This window comes from Symphalangus syndactylus, chromosome 2 (assembly GCF_028878055.3).
Source record: "Symphalangus syndactylus isolate Jambi chromosome 2, NHGRI_mSymSyn1-v2.1_pri, whole genome shotgun sequence".
NCBI lineage: Eukaryota > Metazoa > Chordata > Mammalia > Primates > Hylobatidae > Symphalangus > Symphalangus syndactylus.
In genome coordinates, this window is record NC_072424.2 from 124,137,117 (window position 1) to 124,161,884 (window position 24,768).

Here is a 24,768-nt window from a genome sequence, read left to right on the forward strand (position 1 = left end):
CGGGGTTTTTGAAATTCACAGGTAAAATCTAAAGGTTAAAATTAATGTGTAGTGTGACTCTTCGGTGAAGAAACATTTTACCTGACTTTCCAATAACTAGCAAATCTGATTTAAATATTTCTGCGCCATCAACCATATATAAGAAGAGATTCATACTGACCAGTTCTAACTCTGGATTTTTGTGGCCCTAGAAATGAAAAAAAAAAAAAAAAAAAAATGGAATCACCAAAAGAAAATACCATGGTTTAGAGAATGCATAAACTGAATTCCTGTAAACAGTGGATTGTCATAAAGGAATCAAAAAATGTTTTTCCAGTACCATGATATAGGAAGATTTTTAATATAAGTTCCTGTGAACAAAGAAGGAGTAAGAGTTATTCCCATTACTCCTTCAGGATTTCTTTACAATATTCGAAAGTCCTTTATTTTCACCTCTATGAAGTTTGTTTTATATCTCATAAAACCATTATTGAATAGAGAGAATAAAACTGAATAAACCATTTGCAGGTGGAATCCACCAGAGCTAGCCACAAGTACAAAGCTTGCACAGGCGGGCATGGCTTCTGCCAGTGTCATTGCTCATTCCCTTCCTCTGAGAACCCCCAAAGGCATTTGAGAATTAAACCTGGGAGCCTAGTCTTTATTATTGTGACCTTGGTAGTGATCTATTTTTATTGTTACAGGCAATGAAAGCTTAGAAGAAAACTATGTCCAGGACAGTAAGATGGGGTTTGTCATCAATGCCATCTATGCCATGGCACACGGGCTACAGAACATGCACCATGCCCTCTGCCCTGGCCATGTAGGCCTCTGCGATGCCATGAAGCCCATCGATGGCAGCAAGCTCCTGGACTTCCTCATCAAGTCCTCATTCATCGGAGTATCTGGAGAGGAGGTGTGGTTTGATGAGAAAGGAGATGCTCCTGGAAGGTAATCTTTTCAGTAATCAATCTAAGTAACCTTGTGAGCCTTCCTGTGCCAGACAGATGGCAACTGTGGCTTCATCTGGTTCCATGGTTTCTGAGTGTCATGAGGATAGATATAACTAGGTAGCAAAAGGTCCAGGGATAATATCAGATGAAATTACCAAAGACCACACCACTTTTTAAAACATTAAAATACTTCTTTTTCAACACCCAATACCCAGTATTCTACCAGTGCCACCCCCTTACTTAGCTATCACTTGACCCTTTTTCCAGAATGCTTGGGACCTTCCTGCAAGCCCAGGAACCTAAAGAAATTACACTTGGCCAGCAGAAACCTCTCAGACCTTGCCAGCACCAGGCCAGCATCTTTCTGATTGATTGACTATATACCATTCTGGTTATGAAATATTTTGAATATTACACCTGGTTAAAGAGCTCAATATGCAAAGAGAACTAAGTCCTGCATATGTGTCCCTTCTCCTCAGGCTAACTTATGTTTGTGCTAACATATCTCTTGGAGCAAGAAAGGAAACAACTTTGTTTTGGGGATTGAGTCCCTATGGCTTATTAATCAAACAAAAAGCAGATGAAAAGTAAACCAAGGTAGATACATAAAATCCTCTCCAACCCATTTTACATACAGTCTGCTCTGCAATACTTGCTTTGATACTACCAGTTAGCTCAAGCATAATTGGTACGTAGGAAATTTTGTTAGTATCAAGAATAGTTGTGTTCATTCATACACAGTTTCTTAGGAAAGGCATAATCAGAATGGCAGAAGAATTAACACCTTCAGGAGGAAGGAAAAAGGCCCTCAGCTTGGCTACCACTCAGCAAGCCCAGGGTCTTATAGGCCCTGTCACCTGTCAGTCTACGATGTCCCAGACTTAGAGCTTTTTAGAAAAGCATATGCTGTGTTCAAGTGGAACATCAAATCATTTAATCTTCATTGCTGTAGGTGGATCATTGTCTTTTTTTTACAGATAATAAAACTGGGTATCAGAGAAACTAAGGAACTCACCTAATGTCCACAGATTGCAAGCGGTGGAGGCAAGTGCTCTCACTCTGGGGCTTCTAATCTTTTGCAACATCACACTGCCTTTTAGCAGATCCTAAAATTAGGCAACGTGGCTGGCAATCTTCTTTTTGGTTTTTGAGAAAGAGTCTCACTCTGTTGCCCAGGCTGGAGTGCAGTGGCACAATCTCGGCTCATGCAATTTTTGCCCCCCGGGTTCAAGTGATTCCCCTGCCTCAGCCTCCCAAGTAGCTGGGACTACAGGTGTGCACCAACACGCCTGGTTAATTTTTTTGTATTTTTAGTAGAGATGGGGTTTCACTGTGTTGGCCAGGCTGATCTTGAACTTCTGACCTCAAGTGATCCACCCACCTTGGCCTCCCAACGTGCTGGGATTACAGGCGTGAGCCACTTTGCCCAGCCTGGCAACCTTCTTAATGTCATTTCAGAAGTACTGTAAGGGACTCTTTGACCCTAAGTAAGTCTCCATGTATCTCTTTATGTCAGCTTGAAGTCCTGCACTTAGTGAGCATCTTGTGAGAGCTAACTGGATTCTCCCTGTTAAAATTTGACAGCTCTAGGAAGGATAAATGATATCAGTCACTGTCAGCAATTAAAATGATCAATTTATCAGATTTCTTCCAAGCTGCTACTTAGATGGGAGCAGGTTTTGACTGGAATGCAAGTGAGGTAGATGGAATGATTCAGGAACTGGGCATGTGAAAAGCTTCAAGGAAATGGTACCAGGAGCAACAAGTGAGTCTGAGGTTCAGAACATTGACTACCTGCCTCTGTAAACTCTCTTTCATCCTGTGTCCCACTGGACCCTAGGCTCAATAAGGGGTCAGAATTAGAATGTAAACCTTCCTTCATGATTCCCAAAGATAACATACAATGTGCCTAGCACAAGGCCAGAGGCATTTTTGACACTTCATATATTCAAGTTTACTCCTCTTCTCTCTCTTTACAAGTTATCTAAAATATAGGTGCATAATTTTAGCTTGTTTCTTCTCCATCTTTAATTAAATATTCAAATGTTACTTAAGCTTTCCCCTGGGTCTTTTCTTAGGGATCATATCCTTCTGCTTGCAATTGGTTGGCATAATCCGTTTTCAATTTCTGTTTCGAAAATCTCCCTGTACTCCCTCCTCTTTTCATACCATCATTCATGCTTTTGGTCCCTCTTGTAATTATTTCAGTTAATCATCACACAATGTAAACTGAATGCATTGAGAAGATGTTGTAAATATGTAATTTATAGCATAAAAAATTCCAGAATAAAAACCAACATGCCTAGAAGGAACCCTGGGGTCAAAGGAAAAGGGCAGTGTTCAGTAATACACACAGTATGAGGAAAGCTTTTTGAAATGAAGTCAGTATTTTTCCCTGGATATTTTTTAATAGTTTTTTTTCCCCAGCTTTTGGGTCTTTTTAAAAAATGTGTTTTATACCAAAATATTGTGAATTTTTTTTGTTTCTAAATGCTAATGAAGTGTGAACTGATTTCTCTTATGAAAAAGCAAATGAGGAAGCTAAAATAAAAGTCTTTGGAAACTGATTTAAAGGAAAAATACATTCTAGAGCCAGCATTGCAGCAAAGCCTTCTTTGTGAGTATGTGAGAAGCTGTAATAATGTAATCTGAAATAAAACACAAAAATTCCTGGAAATGAAAATGGAAATTACTCACATCAAGCACTCACAACAGCACAACAGTTTCTATAGCTCTAATGAATCTAAAATGGAAAGATATCAGAGGTGTAGATTAGTGTCATTGATCAACAGGATGAGTGTGAGCCAGCAGCTCACGGTTAATTCTCACTTGCATATCACTCAGAAAGATACTCTGAAGAACTTTCTGGTATGTCTCGCAACTGGGGGATAATAACTGTCTATTGGTCAAAAGTCAACACAGCAAAGAGATGAATAATGTGCTCTGGGTGTACCATTCTCTCTTCTCATTCTAAGCTCGTTTTGTTTACCTGGCAAAGGAGAGCTTTCTTTACTTTCCCAAAATATCTTTTCTTTTAGGGGACAACTATTTGTAGAAATTGCAAGAATCTGGATTTGGAGAAGCCATTAGCTACCCTGTGGGTGACAGAATGCATTTGCACATTAAGAACAGGCAGAAAACCCAATCAACCGACGACATTCCTTGTCTACATTAAAAAAAAAAAAAAAAAACTAGGCCAGATACAGCCAATAGATTTCAGATGCCAACTTAGTTTGATTGGCTGTAGCCTCCTGGAGTGCTAGGCTGAGAGGGATTGTGAGCATGAGTCACTTTAGAGAGAAAGAATTGCAGGAAGGATTAGGCAGGGGCGTGTGAGAGGGGCGAGGGATGAAGAGAGCTGATGAAGAAGAGAATGTGTTGATTAATTGCCATTTCCTTCAGTCAAGCACAAAGAGCAAGAGGCCGTGACTCATCTTCTAGTCCAAGAGGATGAGCACTTTGCATAGGTACTGCAGAAAAGAATACCACTTTGCAGAACTAGTAAGGAGCAACCAAGCATGCAGCTTTGGGAAACTGCAGCATTAATTATAGAGTGAATAGCAACATGGAAAGGAGATGTAAGAATGCCAGAGTTCCCATGACTGAGATATAAATGGTTATGCCAGTACAAAGTTGTTCTCCAGTATTCGTATAGAAATGAAAATAACCAGAGTATTTTAGGGCATTAATAGTAATAGAAATATGAATGAAATCATGCTATTGCCTTATAGATTGTCTTCCTTCATTTGAGATGCTATAGCAAAATACCATAAACTGTATGGTTCATAAATAACAGAAATTTATTGCTCACAGTCCTGGAGGCTGGAAAGTCCAAGAACAAGGCACCAACAGATTTGGTGTCTAGTGAGGACCTGCTTTCTGGTTCACAAATGGCACTTTTAAGGCTGCTTTTACTAATCTCATTCATGAGAACATTGTCCTCATGGCCTAATCACCTCCTGAAGGCCCTTCCTCCTAATACCATCACCTTGGGGGTTAGGATTTTCAGCATATGAATGGAAGGGGGTGAACATAAGCATTTCGACCATAGGACATATGCATTTGTCCTGATTATAAAGCAGTTTTTTACATGCCTATCTTAATAAATCCCCACAAGAACCACATGAGGCTTAAAGAGTTTAGTGGCATTCCTAAGTAGTATAATCTACTGTTAAAATGTTAGAAAAGAGAGCAGCTTGTACATTCTGATGTTAGATCTCGTGTTCTTTAGATTGCATTGGAGAATGTCCTATACCATATACATATATGGTGTGTGGTGTATAACATGATGTTTTGATATACTGTATTTATATAGTAATGATTACCATAGTGAAGAGTTCTAAGTGTAGGTTTTGCCATTGTGTAGTGTTCCGGCATTTCAAATTACTGAAATAACTGATACCAGTTATTTGGTTTCAAAAATATTTATCCTAATCAGGGAAGAGATTAGTTTAAATGTCAGTGCACAAGACATTAAATCCTCAACATCCTTACTAATTAAAGATGCCTTGCTCAGATTTCTTGCTCTATTAGCACCTTAAAAAGGTTCCAGACTTGGTAAAACTCACCCCTTTTAATACAGTGTAATGAAAATGACAACTTAATGTGAAAAAGAAATTTGGATTAAAGTAATCAAATAAAAAATTAATGTTCTTATTGATACTTATTCAAAGAATAACTTAATAAATCATAATTTGAAGGACATGATCAACTTAGCAAACATAGCATTATTTTTTGGAGGATAAGCAGAGAGAAAAGTACAAGAGTAATTTATTTTTTAGTGAATATGGATGATGCACAGAGATTGAAGAATGGAATATACACATTTGGGATAATCAGAGGAAACATAAGAAATAAGCTAAAATATTGGCAGTAGCTGATGTAAGATGATTCTAGCTTTCTCTTGTTTCTATTATTATCTACTCATCAACTTTCTTTGTTTTCTACATTATGTCTATATTCTATAAGACATGCACATTGTGCTCTTTGTAGGTATGATATCATGAATCTGCAGTACACTGAAGCTAATCGCTATGACTATGTGCACGTTGGAACCTGGCATGAAGGAGTGCTGAATATTGATGATTACAAAATCCAGATGAACAAGAGTGGAGTGGTGCGATCTGTGTGCAGTGAGCCTTGCTTAAAGGGCCAGATTAAGGTAAGCCACAAATGCGTTCTTGCATGGTATCTGTGAGGAGGTTGGCTGCCTGGACGTTAGTAAAGAACAACACAGACAATTTTAAAAACATGACTGTCCAGAAAGGGTGTGCCAGGCTTACGGTTTTGGCTCTTGAGTTTAGGTAGAATTGAAAAGACAAAAGATTAGGAAACAGAGTGAGTAAACTCTTAGAATATTTGTATAGTCTTTACTTGAATCACAATGATGGGCTGGAATCTTTAACACAATCTAGGCAGGAAACAGATGAGTAATCAAATTTTAAAAATCAAAAACAAGTAAATGTGAAAACCAAAGCCAATAATAGTGCTTAGTCATAGTTCTAGCTATTGTTAAAGAAAGCAGAAGCTGAACAATGCTAAATAAGCAAATAACTAAAATACCAGAAGTTGAAATAGGGTAACACAGAGTGCTTATCATTTTCCGTTTCTCTACCCAGTCCTTTGATTCTTTTGAAACTGGCATTTTTTTCTACACAAGACAGCATCCCCACTTTCTAACTATTTTCAGGAGCTATTTGGAGGGTGGGGTGGGGCAAGTGAGTAATTATGACATCAGTATATGTAGAAAATGATAACAAACAAGCATCAAATCCTCGGTGGGGTGTGCTAAAGAGGCTTCTTGATGAAGAAAGCATGGAGGCAACACTCTCCGTATTCCAGGCTATTTAAAACCAAACTGGGTGATGCACTAGGAAATGGAGTATAGGGGAGGGATTGTGAATGGCAGGGTATGGATTAGATGACCTAATAGGTCTTTCCCATCCCTAATTTTCTGTGATTCATTTTGAGGCACAGATAGGCTGTCACGTAAATGTCTCACAGCACAGCTGGAGCTGGGGTAGATCAGGCGTGAGGCTCTGGCTCCCGCCATGCTGACATGCCGCCACACCATTCTTTGCTTGAGAGCTGCAAAAACACCCAGGTAGGAGAGATGCTCTGATAAGTTCACTGAAGGGTCCCCAGGGCAAGAATCTAGTCATATAATGCTAAGTTTAGACAGAGGCTGGACATGCTTTATCTCAACTGACTAAAGAAAATGCAGGATCTGCAACCTGTAACATCTTTTGGCAGCTGAGAAGAGCTATCCTGGTGGACTCAAATTCTCAGTCACTCTAGCCACTTGGACGAAGAAACAAACTTCTGAGATGAATCATCCTAGTTTTAAGTATCTTGTGCCTTCTCTGCAGAAGTCATATTAAAAATATTTAATAGTTGTTATGACAACCAGTCCATCAGCATAGACTCCATTCTCATGCTGTGACACAGTACTGGAGGCCTCATGCCGTGGCTATGGTAAATCTTTGAGTTGGTGGATCATGGGAAGATTTGGCCAATGTGTCCTACATGGCTGGGGTCCTATGGGGGATTCAGGAGACATGGAGACACTGCTAGCTTCCAAGCAGTGCAGAAGTATTTCAGTAGTCTAAGAATGTGTAAAAGTAGTATGTATGGGCTGATTCCTGTCTAGGTGGAATATTTCCACATGAGGCTGCTGATGATATAAGTTATGTTCTCTGAAATCCAGAGGCCCCACATTTCTCCTTGCCTGTTATCATGAGATGCCAGACCAAGGCACTCTGGTTGCATCATCTTTTCTGGATAGTGGGAAAAAACAGGATTATCTGTGGACTGAAGTCATAAGGTGGGAGACGACAGAAGCCCTGAGCACATGCACTTCTGCCACCCAAAGGATGTCACATGTTGGCTCAGGCTGCGTCTCCAGTGTGGGTGTAGCATTGAGTCTATTGTGCAGACAATTACTGGGAAACAGTTTTTGGAACTACAAAGTTCAGTTTTGCAGGTTATATGGAAAAAATAAAACCTGGCAGGAGAAAACAAATTTCTTGAGGACAGGATTTGCTGTCCTCAAGCTCCCTTTCACAATTACTTACTGTTACTCTGACTGCCAGGTGGCCATGAATGGGTGCTCACATACCACATGTGCTCCCCTTTACACCTTCCAGAGGAGAGGCCTTTGTTCTCCCCAATTCAGGGGCAAGGCTGTCCGCATATATCCCTGCACCTAAACACTGAAGTATTTCTGCCATCATGTTTGCGCTATGCCCATGCGTGTTATCGAAGGAGATCCCAGGAGTTGTTGCTGAGCCATTACAGAGCATTCACTATAAATGCAAAGCTCCTGGGGGCCAATTTTAGAAAATTGTATACCCTGCAGAAGGAAAGTATGCGTGCTCTCAATACCAACCTGGAGTGGAGGTGAGGGGGGATGTTTGTTTTGTTTCTCATAAGCACCTTAGGTGGTATGGAAACAAATGAAATTTGAGTCCTATTTACCAAATAATATTATGCACATTCTAACATCACTAATTTGCCAGCTACCAGGCCCAGGATGCATACAGCCAGATCAGTAGCCACTGTCAAGATATAAGAGAAACAGGCAGCTTGCCAGGTGATTGTAGGACATACACTTGTATTAACTGGGAAATACCGCCTTTAGGAAAGGGTTATTTTGAATATCAAATCCATTTAAACTGCTAAAGTAATAATATGATATCTTTTCTGATAACCCACAGAACTTTCTTATGATCACTTCCTTTGAAGTAGTCAAAAATCTAGTTTTCTTATGTTATTGATTTTTAGAATTACAAATATATCTTACAATATCTCATGGAAGAAGAGAAAAGTTGTGGTCATACCACAAACATAGGTGCATAAAATAATACTTTTTATTGTTGTGTGTAAACTTAGGGTCCAGTCAGGAAAAAAAGAGCCCATGTCAGATGGTTTACTAGGGGAAATTTAATAGAAGAAAATGGTTACAAAAGTAAAATGGGGTACTGAGGCAACTCAAAAGTGACCAACAGCAGCATCTACTCCCACTCCAGAGCTAGAGGGACCCAAGAAAACCTCACAGCTACTACCTCTGAGCTATCCCTGAAGTGGGAGAGTGAGGGCACCCTGGTTTTTCTCTTCTTCTCTTCTGCCTCCCATTAGTTGCTCCTATTTTACCAAAGCCATCCAGAAGACAGCTGGCAAGAGATCCTGGAAAATGTAGTTCACAAGTGTCTTAGCTCAGGTTCCCTTGAACTCTACCAGCTATGCAAGGATTAATTGCTAATACATTAATGGAAGATTCAATCATAGAGAAACAAGAATAAGGGGAAAGGGAAGTGAGATATGGAAGGATGGGGGAAAGCAAAACAAACAAAACAAGGTGACATGTTATTGAGCAGGAGATTGCTTCACTGAGCATAAGAAATCAAGTGGCCTTGAGAGGTCACTGGATAGGCTATTCGGACTATTGGAGGAAGGATGGGAGAGGAATGAATGTGTTCACTTCATCCTATTTTCTGCTTCGTGTGGCCAAAGTTTATGCTCACAGGAAGTTACAGGCAGCTACTGAGGAAGCCAGAGCCCAGGACTTGTAACACAACACTTCTTCAGATTCTGAAAGCAATGTGAGGAGTGAGAGCCTAGGTGGGTCTCCTATGGTCTCGCCTGGGTCCTGCTATGGTGAGTCCAACAAGGGCAGTTCTGGAGCCCAGAGCCTACTCAAAGGGAGGGAGAGACAGCTAGAGATGACAGAATATGAAGGAGCAGTGATCGAGACTGCAGTAGCAGTCATAACAGCAATGTCTAGAACTCTCCGAGTGCTGATAGCCAAGGGCCCAAGCCACAAGTGCAGCCAAAGAGAGTCTGGGGCAACAGATAAAATCTGAACAGTGTTATGCAAGCAAACATCAGGGGCTTCGTGTGTGTGCTGGTCTCACATACAGAACCCACTGCTGTTTTCCTTGCTGTAGTGAAGGACAGGAAAGGGGTAGAAAGGGGAGGAAAGGTAAAGGAAAAGAAAGTGCTGGAAAGGAGAAGGGAAGTAATGGAGATCAGGGACTAACACTGGTCAGGTATGTTCATAAGCAAGTACAATAGATGCTTTACAGACATCATTTCAATTACTCCTTAAAAGGACCCTTTTAAAGCAGTATTATCATGCCCCCATTTTATAGACGAGGGAATCTGAGACCCAGAGGGATTGAGTCACTTGCCCCTAAGCTCTCTCAGCTAGAAAGTGCCAAAGCTGGGCTTGGAGCCAGCTCAAAGCTGTTATCATCCCACGGACACATGTTGTTCAACTATCTTTCATTATATGAACTGGCTCATTTCCTTCAAATGCATATTTCAATTTCTAAGCCTTATTTTTTCAATAGCTCACAATAAAATCATAAGTAATAATCCACTTTTAAAGTGCCGAGGGAACAGAATCCAGAATTCAGCAAACAATATTTGTGAAGGAGGCTGGAAGAGTTTAATAGAGACTAAGACATTGACAGAGAAGTGAGGGAAAGGATACTGAAGGTTGATTTCACTGGCCTCCTGTTCTTTCTTCCCCTCTCTCCTCTCTCTGCTCTTTTCTCCTGCTTTCTTTTTCCTCTTAAGTTTGTATTTGAATTCTTTTCTCCAAGATGTTGGTTTTGGGTTGGGAGATTGTGGTAAGAGAATAGAGGTAACCTTACCTCTTCTTACCATCACCCAGCCAATCATGACAGAATTCTGGAGATATTAGGTGAATGTGGCATACGTCATAAACGTTTCTCCTCGTTTACACATGCCCTATTGTTGTATAGTAAAGTGGCACCTTATTTATATAGAACAAAGTCCACTTACACATATCTTACACACTGTAGACTTTAGAATTAACTGCTTTCATTTATGAGATAAGACATTTCGGCCGGGTGCGGTGGCTCATGCCTGTAATCCCAACACTTGGGGAGGCCGAGACGGGCAGATCACGAGGTCAGGAGATAGGGACCATCCTGGCTAACACAGTGAAACCCCATCTCTACTAAAAATACAAAAAGTTAGCCGGTGTGGTGGCAGGCGCCTGTAGTCCCAGCTACTCGGGAGGCTGAGGCAGGAGAATGGCATGAACCCGGGAGGCAGAGCTTGCAGTGAGCCGAAATAGCGCCTAGGCAACTGAGCGAGACTCCATCTCCAAAAAAAAAAAAAAAAAAAAAAAAAAGACATTTCATCTGATTTGTTGGAATTATCTACTAGAGACATAAAATTTTCGTCTTAAAAGGCATTAGAAATGTGGCCCTAAGAAAAGAAGACTGCTTAATTTAAACCTCTAGCATGCTCCTTGCTCAATTTTAGCTTCTTATATGACTGATTTTTCCATGGGTGAGTAAAGAGGCCAAAGAGCAGATTCATTGAGAATCAAAGCAAAGGGAACATGATCATTCTCATCACGACCTGAGACCCTTAAAAATGGATGGAACTAAGAGAGTCCACTAAGAAACCATTTATATTTGGCTGGAATTGGAACATTAAATGTGCCTAGGTTTGTGCTGCAAGCATTATTAAATAATGCTGCTACAGGAGTTTGTATCTGGCTTTTCCTATTAGTAGATATAGCTACTTGAGAGAAATTGCCAGTGGAGAAAACTTATAATTTCTAATAATATCCTTCTTTAAAAAATAAAATTGCTTATATTAATTTTCAGATTGACACCTTTCAACATAGGCCATTGATTAAAATGTAGCCAAGTTATATTCGGTCATGTCTCTTCAAGCCTCTACAGAGACTGGGGTTAGGGTCTCAGATTCCAGAGCATTTGTCAGGATCAGCAACCTAAGATCCTTCCTTAGCTCCCTTATTTTAATATCATTTCCCTCTTCCTCTGTACATTTTCCTGCTATTCAAAGAGCTCTCTATATTTACAGTTGCTTAGTTAGCCTAGCTTCTGCATTACTGGGTAAAAGATGCTGTTTATCTGGAAGCTTGGATACCCATTCTTGACCACAATAGTCAAGCAATTAGTACAACCCTACCTTTCCTGATAATAAGAAAAGGAATGTGATAAGGTGAAAGTTGATACTCTAGAACGTAATATAAAATCTATGTGTATGTGTCTATGTATGTGTATGTGTGTATACATATGTGTGGGTATATTATTAATATATTTCTACTACGTGTAATCAGTCCTTCCTGTTGCCTTATACAGAAACAGCTACATAAAATAGATGTGTTCTCAGCTATTCAAATATATTATGTCCTCAAGGAGAAAAACAACTTTAATAATGTGATAGATGAAACTTGTATTCTATGGAAATCAGCTAGATGAACTTTGAAAAGCCTTATCATTCCACTTACTTTGCAGTGATCGAAACATTGCAATATGTTTGTCCAAATATAACAAAAATATGCTATAATACCATTTCCTGATAAGAGCTACCACTCAAAAGATATTGCCCCTCTGATCTCACTGGCAGTGGTTGGAAGGTTGAGGAAATGGGAGCCTAAAAAAGCAGGGGAAAATGAGGTTGGGAAGAGGATGGACGACGCATCCGCTTCCACTTTTCCTATTCTCACATTGAATCCAAGCAGCTCATCTGCTGATTTGCTTCTAGGTCACATTGTAAATCATGCTGGGTTGATGATTTTATACTCAATTTTTCCATCTGCAATTGCTCCAAGTTCAGAGTTTAAAGTGTGTCACATTGTGGCTGTATTTCCTTTTACCTCTAGCTGTTTATTTTTGTTTTTAGGGGCTACACCATAGAATATAGAAATAGTTTCTTTCTCCTCTAGTGCATGTGCTTCAAAATTGCTTGTATGCATTTGCTTTCCTCCATGACAGTGTGAGGAGGAATTTTGTCTTGAATGTGATAGCAAGAGAATTGTTTAGACTGAAATCTACCTCAAGTAAATTATTCTATTCTGCAAACAATCATCACTAGCTGATTACTACCTGACTGGCACTGGCATATCATGACTCTTTCCCCATGACCCACTCCAGCCAGCCCAGCTGGCTATAGCTTGATGAGATTATTCCTTTTTCTTTAACTATTTCATGCCTACTAACATGGATTATCTTTGAGCACTTTTCACATCTGTAATCAGTATTTTTATTCATGTTCAGCTGTGTCTTAAAATTTTGACCAAGTTAATGAATACCTCTCTTTTGTTCTCATTTTGAAACATAAAAGAAAATATTAAAGAATAGTACAATAATTACTCACATATCCACCAATCTTATTCAAGAATTATAAATCTTTTACCATGTCACGCCTCTCTCTCCCCGTCTCTCTTTCTCCCTCTTCTTCTTTTTTTTTTTTTGGAACCATTTAAAAGGTAAAAATATCAAATTTTATACCTTAATACCTCAGCTTACATATTCTAATAAGGACAAATCTCATATAATTATCAAACCAGCTAAGAAAGTTAACAATAACATCTTCAGCCATAACTGTCACATCCACCCCAGCTTTTTTCCCTCTTCGTGAATCAAAACAAACCAACCATCTAAATCATATAGTTAATGTAACCATTTTGGCATCCAGTAAAACAATGATTCAGTTCCTCCACTGTGTAATATCTTCTCAATTCTACTGCAAAATGGCAAGTTCTGAGTACAAATTGCCCACAGGCATATCAAAGAATCCTGTACTTGAGAAGTCTATAATTATGTAATGATGAGATCTGCCTGTGCTACTAAAATTTTGAAAAGGAATTGAAGCCCAAACATTGTCTTTAGTGTCTTATTGTGAATGTAAAAAAAAAAAAAATGAAATTACTATAGTATCTTTGAATGAGGGGGAATCTTTGCACACACAGTCATAGTGAAAAATTCCATGGAAATATCATTAATTTATCCACAACCACTATGAGTAATGCCCACACCTTCACCACTCCCACTCTGACCTATATCTGTGCTGTTCTATTGGTCACTGAACTTTTTTGTTATTACCTCAGATCCAGCCCCTTCGTCACTTTCGGGGACAGATCCCCATGGAGAAATGCTGTGAATCATGGGCTAGTGGGCAGAACAGGGGACACAGCAAGGCTGACATGTCTTTGGTGGCAGTGACGTAAGTGGGGCACATTTAATTTTTTTAGTAGACATTTATTGAAGTATAATGTACACACAGAAAAGTAGCAGAGGACAGCACAGGTATGAAAACGCAGGGTACTCATCCTACCTAGCCTTGCTCTAGCTGTCCCCTCTGCCTAGAACACTCTTTCACCAGATAGCTACGCCCTTTCCCTCCCTCAAGATTTTACTCAAATGGCAACATCTTAGTGGGACCTTACCTGACCACCATATGCAAAATGGCAACCCCGTATTTCAGGTGTCTTCCTATCAGGACGAGGACCAGAGTGAGGCAGGCACCTATGGTACAGACTTCAAGGAGGCAGTCACTCTCAAGGTCCTGCAAGCTGGGTGAGGACTCGCACGTCCCTGAGGGAGAAAGTCTCTTTAAATTTGGTCGCTAGACATTTCTCTTGCCTCATCTCGGTTTCTCCCCTGTGACCTATTCCTCTTTCTTGCTTTAGTTTTTCCAAAGCCTTTTTTTCTAGAATGACAGTTCCTCAAAGGTGGGGATATTATGTTTTGTTCACTGATTATTTTGAGCTTTGATACAGTGCCTGACACATTGTATGTAGGCTACGCAATCAAATGCATATTTCAAATGAATGAATGAATGAGTCAATGAATGACTGAATAAATATGCTCTCCATAGGCATTTTTATTAACACATAATGGTACATATTTATGGGGTACACATGATATTTTAAAACATGCATACAATGTGTAATGATCAAATCTGGGTCAGTGGGATATCCATCTCCTCAAATATTTATCATTTCTTTGTGTTGGGAATATTCCAAATGTTCTCTTCTAGCCATTTTTAAATATACAATAAATTATTGTTAACTATAGTCCCCCTATTGTGCTATCAAACACTAGCATTTATTTTTTCTATCTAACTGTATTTTTACACGCATTAACCAGTCTTTCTTCATTCACCCCTCTCCTTACCCCTTCCCAGCCTCAGGTAATCAGCATTCTGTTTTCTACCTTCATGAGACCAACTTTTAAAATTCCCACATACGAGTAAGAACATGCGACATATTTCTTTCTGTGCTTTGCTTATTTAACATAATGTCCTCCAGGCCCATTCATGTTTCTGCAAATAACAGGATTTCATATATCTATTGGCCATTTGTATATCTTCTTTTGAGATATGTCTATTTAGTTTTTTTTCCCCATTTTAAAAATCAGGTTATTTGTTTTCTCGCCCTTGAGTTGTTTGAGTTATTTACATATTCTGGTTATTAATCTGTTGTTGGATGGATAGTTTACAAATATTTTTGCCCATCCTGTAGGTTGTCTCTTCACTCTGTTAATTGTTTCCTTTGCTATGAAGGAGCTTTTTAGCTTGATATAATCTCATTTGTCTATTTTTGCTTTTGTTGCCTGTGCTTTTGAGCTTTTATCCAGAAAATCTTTGCCAAGACCAATGTCTTGAAATGTTTCCCCAATATTTTTCTCTAGTAGTTTCATAGTTTCAGCTCTGACATTTAAGTCTCTAGTCCATTTTGAATTTACTTTTGTATATAGTGAGAAATAGGGGTTTAGTTTTTTTTTCTTCTGCATATGAATATCCATATTTTCCTAGCACCATTTATTAGAGACTGTCCTTCCCCCAGTGTATTTTCTTGGAGTCTTTGTAGAAAATAAGATGGTTGTAAATATGTGAACTCATTTCTGGACTCTCTCTTCTGTTCCACTGGCTTATGTGTCTGTTTTTATGCCAGAATCATGCTGCTTTAATTAACTACCTGTGTAGTATATTTTGAAGTCAGATAGTGTGATGACTTCAGCTTTGTTCTTTTGCTCAAGATTATTTGGTTATTTGGATTCTTCTGTGGTTCCATGAGAATTTTAGGATTTTTTTTTTCTATTTTTATTTTTTACTTGTATTTTAGCTTCCCAGAGGGTACAAAGTTTTTTACATGGATAAATTGCATGCCACTGAGGTTTGGTGTAGGGATGATCCAGTGGCCCAGTTTGAGAGCTAGTATCAGACAGGAAGTTTTTTAACCCATGGCCCCCATAGTAGTAGTTTCCCAGTGTCTTTTGTTGCCATCTTCATGTCCATGTTTACTGAGTGTGTAGCTCCTGCTTATAAATGAGAACCTGCAGTGTTTGCAAGTTTTCTATTCCTGAATTAGTTTGCTTAGGATGATGGCCTCCAGCTGCATCTGTGTTGCTGCAAAGGACATGATTTTTCTTTTTTATGGCTGTGTAGTATTTTACAGTGTATATCTACCTCATTTTTCTTTATCCAGTCCACCATTGATGGGCATCTAGCTTGATTCTATGTTTTTGCTATTGTGAATAGTGCCATGATGAACACATGAATACATGTGTCTTCTGTGAAGATTGCTATGGGTATTTTGATAAGGATTGCATTAAATCTGTAGATCACTTTGGGTAGTATAGACATTTAAACTATCTTATTTATTCCAAGCATGAACATGGAATATCTTTTTATTGTTTTGTGTCCTCTTCAATTTCTTTCATCAGTGGGATAGTTTTGATTGTAAAAATATTTTATCTCTTTGGTTAAATTTATTTATAGGTATTTTTTGGTAGCTACTTTAAATGAAAAATGCTTTTTTATTTCTTCTTCAGATTGTTCAGTATTGGCATATAGACATGCCACTAATATTTATATGTTGATGTTGCATCCTGCAAATTTCCTGAATTCATTTATCAGTTTCTACAGTTTTTTTGGGGGGGTGGTAGAATCTTTAGATTTTTCTAAATAGATTATTATGTCATCTGCAAACAAGTTCAATTTGACTTCTTCCTTTCCAATTTGGATGCCCTTTATTACTTTCTCTTGCCTAATTTCTCTGGCTAGAACTTCCAGTACCATGTTGAATAAAAATGGTGAAAGTGGGCAACATTACCTTATTCCATATCTTAGAAGAAAAGGATTTCAATTTTTCTGTGTTCAGTAAAATGTCAGCTGTGGGTTTGTTCATATATGGCCTTATTATGTTGACAGACGTTTCTTATATAACTAATTTGTCGAGAATTTTTATTATTAAGGGATGTTGAATTGTATCAAATACTTTTTCTGCATCTATTGAAATGATCATATTGTTTTTGTTCTTCATTATGTTGATGTGGTATTAAACCATCCTTGAATCCCTGAGATAAATCCCAATGGATTGTAGTTAAAAATCTTTTTGATGTACTGTGGAATTTGGTTTGCCAGTTGAGGATTTTTGCATTTATGTTTATCAGGGATATTGGCTTGTAGCTTTCTTTTTTGTTTTGTCCTTGTGTGGTTTTTGTATCAGGATAATGATGGCTTTGTAGAATGAATTTGGAAGAATTCACTTCTCTTCAATTTTTTGGAATAGTTTGAGAATAATTAGTACTGGTCTTCTTTAAAAGTCCAGTAGAATTCAGCAGTAAATTCTTCTGATCCAGGACTCTTCTTTGTTGAGAGATTTTTATTACTGATTGAATCCTTTTACCCATTATGGTGTGTTCAGGCTTTCTATTTCTTTATGGTTCAATCTCAGTAGGTTATATGTATTCAGGAAATTATCCATTTATTCTAGATTTCCCAATCCGTTGGCATATAGTTATTCACAATGGTCCTCTGTATTTCTGTGGTATCAATTGTAATGCCTTTTTTCATCCCTGATTTTATTTATTTGGGTCTTCTCTCTTTTTTTCTTAGTTTGTCTAGTTAAAGGTATGTCCACTTTGTTTATCTTTTCATAAAACTAATTTTTTTATCTTTTGTAGTTTTTATTTTCTACTTTGATATTCATTATTTATTTTCTTCTAATAATTGGGGGTTTGGTTTGTTCTTGCTTTTCTAGTTCTTTTAGGTGCATTATGAGGTTGTTTATTTGAAGTTTTTCTACCTTTTTGATGTAGGTATTTATTGCTGTAAACTTCCTTTTCAGTGCTGCTTTTGCTATATATTGTAGGTTTTGGTATCTTGTGTTTCCACTTTTATTTGTTTCTCAATTTTTTAATTTTCTTCTTAATTTATTCATGGACCTATTGGTCATTCAGAAGCATGTCATTTATTTTCCCTGTATTTTTACAGTTTCCAAAATTACTCTTGTTATTGATTTCTAGTTTTATTCTATTGTGATCTGAAAAGATATACGATATAATTTTGATTTTTTTCCTAATTTTGGGGTCTTATTTTGTCACCCAACATATGGTCTATCCCAGAGAATGTTACATGTACTGCTGGTAAGAAGAATATGCACTCTGTAGCAGTTTGATAGAGTGTTTTGTAAATGTCAGTTAGGTCCATTTGGTCTAAAATGTAATTTAACTCCAATGTTTCTTTATTGATTTTCTGTCTGAATGATTGGTCCATTGCTAAAAGTGGAGTGTTGAAATCTCCAACTATTATTGTATGGCAGTCTATCTCTCTATGTCTATGAATGTTTGCTTTGTATATTTGGGTGCTCTGATGTTGGGTGCATAGATATTTACAACTGTCATATCCTCTTATTGAATTGATCCCTTTATCATTATAAAATAGCCTGCTTTGTCTCTCTTTACAGTTTTGACTTAAAGTCTATTTCATCTGATATGAGTATAGCTATTCTTGCTCTTTTAAAGACTCAGCCTCTCTTGATGTTGTGCAAGTTTAAGTGAGGACTTGCATATAACTGAAGGAAAGGTATCTAACTTTGTTCCCTAGGCCCTTTTCTTTCTTCACCTCTGTTTCTGCTCTGTACCCTATTTCTCTTTCTTGATTTAGTTTTTTCCATAGCCTTTTTCCAGAATGACAGCTCCTCATGGATAGTAACATTATCTGCTTTGTTCACTGATTATTTCTAACCTTGACACAGTGCCTGATGCATTGTAGGCACTCAAATAGAATTTCAGATGAGTGAATGAATAAATGGTGAATGAAGGAATTAATGAATAATTGAATAAATATCTCCTCATTGGCATTTTATTTCCCCTTCTAGAGATATACTTAATCCATTGTATAAGATTTTTGAGCTCTTTAACTTCAATAATTGGGTCTTTCCATTTATTTATTCCCATGCATAACATCATGTTGTCCACAGTGGGTCACTAAACAAAAGTTGATTAATTGAATATATATATATATATGCCAACCCCTGAGATACAATTTTGGCTCTCCGCATAATCTGTCATCATGCTGGCAGCCATTGTGATACTGGGAAGAGCCTAATTCTTGGAAATAACTTGACTGAGGCTTGTGCAAGGTATTGAGTCCATCTACACGGGTCCCCTCATTTGCAAAATGTACATAATTAACTGCACCCTGTGGAGTAGTCAGGATTCGTGTAATTCTATATAGAGTGCCTAGCACATAGTTTGACTTAATATATGTCAACTTTTTGATCATTTTATGTTCATATCATTTTATTATACTTTGTCGGTGATAAATTACAATGTAGTCCTACATTGTATGATATGCTTACATAGTTCTATGTCTCTCTTTTGTTCCAATTGAATTCTTCATTTCCATTTTTCTTTCTCTCATAGTCTATATTATTGCCTTCCATTCTTTCACATACATTGTTGAGTAACTGATATGTGCCAAGAACTGTGCTAGCACTGTGAACGCAAAGGAAATAAACATGGCCTCTTCTTTTGAGGAACTCATAGTGTAGCTGGGGAAAAACGGATCAGTAATTAGATTCTATTGTTGCCCAAGCTCTCAAAGAGGATATGAAGTGCTATAGGGACACAGGCCAGTGGAGCTAGCTCCTTTCTCTTACAGCTGACTCTCCCACAGTTCTTTTTACTTTTTATTTTAATTTTTAATTTTTATAGGTACATAGTAGGTATATATATTTATGGGGTACATGAGATGTTTTGACACAGGCATACAATGTACAATGAGTGCATCATGGAGAATGGGGTAGTCCTCCCCTCAAACATTTATCCTTTGAGTTACAAACAATCCAATTACAATATTTACAGTATTTTAAAATGTAAAATCCAGTTATTATTGACTATAGTCACCCTGTGGTGCTATCAAATAGTAGGTTTTATCCATTCTATTTCTTTTGTACTCATCAACCATCCCCATCTCCTCCCCATGCCCCAACTACTCTTCCCAGCCTCTGGTAGCCATTCTTTTACTATGTCCATGAGTTCAATTGATTTGATTTTTAGATCCGACAGATAAGTGGGAATATGCAATGTTTGTGTTTCTGTGCCTGGCTTATTTTACTTAACATAATAATCTCAAGTTCCATCCATGTTGTTGCAAATGACTTGATCTCATTCTTTTTTATGGCTGAATAATACTCCATTGTGTATTTGCATTACCTTTTCTTTATTAATTCACCTGTTGATGAACATTTAGGTTGCTTCCAAATCTTAGCTATTAGAAAAAGTGCTACAACAAACATAGGGGTGCAGATATCTCTTCAATATACTGATTTCCTTTATTTTGTGTACTTAGCAGTGGCATTGCTGGATCAGATGGTAACTCGATGTTTAGTTTTTTAAAGGAAACTCCAAACTATTCTCCATAATGATTGTACTAATTTACATCCCCATGAACAGTGTACAAGGATTCCCTTTTCTCCTCATCTTTGCCAGCGTTTGTTATTGCCTGTCATTTGGATATAAACCATTTTAACTGGGGTGAGATGATATCTCATTGTAGTTTTGATTTGCATTTCTCTGATGATCAATGATGTTGAGCATTTTTTCTTATGCCTATTTGCCACTTGTATGTCTTCTTTTAAGAAACATCTATTCAAATCTTTTGTCCATAGTTTGATTGGATTATCAGATTTTTTTTTCCTATAGAGTTATTTGAGCTCCTTATACATTCCTGTTATTAATTCCTTCCTAGATGGGTAGTTTGCAAACATTTTCTTCCATTCTGTGTGTTGTCTTTTCATTTTATTGATTGTATCTTTTGCTGTGAAGAAGATTTCTTACTTGATGTGATCCCATTTGTCCATTTTTTCTTTGGTTGCCTATGCTTGTGGGGTATTGCTCAAGAAATTTTTGCCTAGATCAATGTCCTGGAAATGTTCCCCAATGTTTTCTTTCATTTTCATAGTTTAGGTCTTAGATTTAAGTCTTTAATTGATATTTATTTGATTTTTGTGTATGGGGAGAGGTAGGGGTCTAGTTTCATTCTTCTGCATAGGAAAATCCAGTTTCCCCAGCACCATGTATTAAAGATAATGTCTTTTTCCTAGTGTGTGTTATTGGTACCTTTGTCAAAAATGAGTTTACTGCAGGTGTGTGGATTTGTTTCTGGATTCTCTGTTCTGATGAACTGCTCTGTGTGTCTGTTTTTATGCCAGTACTGTGCTGTTTTGGTTACTATAGCTCCGTAGTATAATTTGAAGTCAGGTAATGTAATGTGGTTTCTCCAGTTTTGTTCTTTTTGCTTTAGATAGCTTTGGTTATTCTGGGTTTTTGTGGTTCCATATAAACTTTAGGATTGTTTTTTCTATTTCTATGAAAAATGATATTGGTATTTTGAAAGGGATTGCATTGGCTCTGTCAATTGCCTTCGCTAGCATGGGCATTTTAATGCTATTGGTTTATTCTAATCAATTAACATAAAATATTTTTCAATTTTTGGGTGTCCTCTTCAATTTCTTTCATCAGCATTTTATAGTTTTCATTATAGAGATCTTCGACCTCTTTTGTTAATTCCTAGGTATTTAATTGTATGTGTGTGTATTAGTCTGTTCTCCCACTGCTATAAAGAACTACCTGAGACTGGGTAATTTATAAGGAAAAGAGGTTTAAATGTGCTCATGGTTTTGTGGGTTGTACAGGCTTCTGCTTCTCAGAAAACTTATAATCATGGCAGAAGGTGAAGTGGAAGCAGGTGCACCTTCACATGGCTTGCAGAAAAGAGAGAAAGTGAAGGGGGAAGTGCTACATACTTTTGAACAACCAGATCTCATGAGAACTCTATCATGAGACAGCACTAGGAAGGATGATGCTAAACCGTTAGAAACCACCCCCATGAGTCAATCGCCTCCCACCAGACCCCTTCTCCATCACTGGGGATTACAGTTTGATATGAGATTTGCGGATGGGGGTGGACACAGAGCCAAACCATATCAGTGTGGCTATTGTAAATGAGATTACTTTTTTATTTCCTTTTCACATTGTTCATTGTTGTTGACATATAGAAATGCTACTGATTTTTGTATGTTGATTTTGTATCCTGCAATATTATTGAATTGGTATATCAGTTCTAATAGTTTTATTGTGGAGTCCTTAGGTTTTTCCAAATATAAGATCATATCATCTACAAACAGGGACAATTTGACTTCTCCCTTTCCAATTTGGATGTCCTTTATATCTTTCTCTTGCCAGACTGCTCTAGTGAATACTCTCAGTACTATGTTGAAAAGCAGTGCTGATAGTGAGTATCCTTGTTGTGCTCCACATCTTAGAGGAAAGGCTTTCAGTTTTCCCCCATTCAGTATGATACTATCTGTGGATCTGTAATACATGGCTTTTATGATGTTGAGATATGTTCCTTTTATCCCCAGTTTTGAGGAGTTTTATTATGAAGAGAAGTTGAATTTTACCAAATGCTGTTTATGCATCAATTTAAATAATCATATGGTTTTTATCCTTTATTCTGTTGATATGATGTATCACATTGATTAATTTGCATATATTGAACCATCCCTGCATCCCAGGGATAAATCCCTCTCATTCATGATGAATAATCTTTTTAATGTATTGTTGAATTCTGTTTGCTACTATTTTGTCGAGGATTTTTGCGTCAATATTCATCAGAAATAATGGCCTGCAGTTATACTTTTTTGATGTATCTTTATCTGGTTGTGATATGGCCTTATAGAATGAGTTTGGAAGTATTTTCTCCTCCTCTATTTTTTGTTATAGTTTGAGTAGGATTGGTATTAGGTTTTCTTTAAATGCTTGGTAGAAATCAGCAGGGAAGCAAACAGGTCCCTGGCTTTTATTTACTGGGAGACCTTTTATTATGGCTTCAATCTTGTTACTTGTTATTGTTCTGTTAAGGCTTTGGATTTCTTCCTAGTTCAATCTTGGTAGATTGTGCATATCCACAGATTTGTCTATTTCTTCTAGATTTTTAAAATTTATTGGCATATAGTTGTTCATAGTAGCCAGTAATCATCCTTTGAATTTCTGCAATATTAGTTGTAATGTCTCCTTTTTAATTTCTGATTTTTATTTATTTGGATCTTCTCTCTTTTTTTGTTAGTTTGACTAAAGTTTCTCAACTTTGTTAACTTTTCAAAAAACCAACTTTTTGTTTCATTGATCTTTCATGTTGTTTTTCATTTCAATTTGATTTATTTCTATTCTGCTCTTTATTATGTTTTTTTTCTACTAATACTGACTTTGGTTTTCTCTTGCTTTTCTAGTTCTTTAAGATGCACTGTTAGATTGTTCATTTAAAGTTTTTTCTCTTTTTTAATGTAGGCACTTATAGCTATAAACTTCCCTCTTAATACTGTTTTTGCTATCCACACTATCCATAGGTTTGGTATGTTGTGTTTTTATTATAATTTGTTTCAATAAATTTTTCAATTTCCTTGTTAATTTCTTTATTGACCCACTAGTCATTCAGGAGCATATTGTTTAATTTCCATGTAGTTTGTGTAGTGTCCAGAATTCCTCTTGTTATTCATTTCTACTTTTATTCCATTGTGGTCAGAGAAGATCCTTGACATTATTTCAATTTTTTGAATGTATTAATACTTGTTTTGTGACATAATGTATGATCTATCCTTGATAATGACTTATTCTCAAGAAAGAGGAAGAGAGGAAGTGCTGAGAAAGAGGGTGTATTCTGCAGCTCTTAGATGAAATCTTCTGTAATTATCTATTAGATCCATTTGTTTTATAGTGCAGATTAAGTCTGTTTCTTTGTTGATTTTCTGACTGAAAGATCTGTCTAATACTGAAAGTGGGTTGTTGAAATCTCCAGTCATTATTGTATTGGGGCCTATCTCTCTTTATAGCTCTAATAATATTTCCTTTATCTATCTAGGTGCTCCAGTAATTGATTCATATATGTATAAAATTGTTATATTCTCCAGTTGAATTGACCCTTTTATCATTATATAGTGACCTTCTTTGTCTCTTCTTACAGCTTTTGTATTAAAATCTATATTTTCTATATGCACTTTTTTGGTCTCCATTAGCACAGATCATCTTTTGCCCTCCTTTTATTTTCAGTCTAACCATGTCTTTATAGGTGAAGTGTATTTTTGGTAGGCAGCAGCTTTTAGTCAGTCTATGTCTTTTGATTGGAGAATCTAGTCCATTTACATTCCATGTTGTTATTGATAATTATTGATAAATTATTCCTGCCATTTTGTTATTTGTTTTCTGGTAGTTTCATGGTCTTCTCTTCCTTCTCTCTTTCCTTTCTTCTTGTTTTCCTCTAGTGAAGGTAATTTTCTCCTGTGGCATGATTTAATTTCTTGCTTTTCATTTTTGTGTGTGTTTCCATTGTATGTTTTTTGTTTTGAGGTTACAATGAGGCTTGCAAATACTATCTTATAACCTATTATTTTAACCCCATAACAACCTAACACTGTTTCAATAAACAAAAAAGAAAACTAGTAAAAATGATATGCCTTAACTTTGTATCCCTGCTTTTAAACTTTTTGTTGTTTCTATATATATCTTATATATTGACTATGTCTTGAAAAGTTGTGGTAGTTATTACTTTTGATTGGTTCATTATTTAGTTTTTCTACTTAAGAGTAGTTTACATACCACAGTTACAGTGTTATAATATTCTTTTTACTCCATGTACTATTACCAGTGAATTTTGTACCTTGAGGTGATTATTTATTGTTCATTAATGTTCTTTTCTT

The 24,768-nt window shown here is 37.1% G+C and overlaps 1 protein-coding gene across 5 annotated transcripts in view; it reads left to right on the forward strand.

Annotated features, from left to right (window-relative positions):
• The window catches only part of GRM1 (glutamate metabotropic receptor 1), a 411,814-nt gene that overhangs the window by 325,226 nt on the left and 61,820 nt on the right, over positions 1–24,768 (forward strand). For all 5 annotated transcript variants that reach the window (XM_055266615.2, XM_055266610.2, XM_055266601.2 and 2 more), the window contains exons 4-5: positions 684–930; positions 5,925–6,093. In XM_055266615.2, coding sequence (XP_055122590.1) covers positions 684–930; positions 5,925–6,093 — 416 coding nt within the window. The remainder of the gene's footprint in view (positions 1–683; positions 931–5,924; positions 6,094–24,768) is intronic.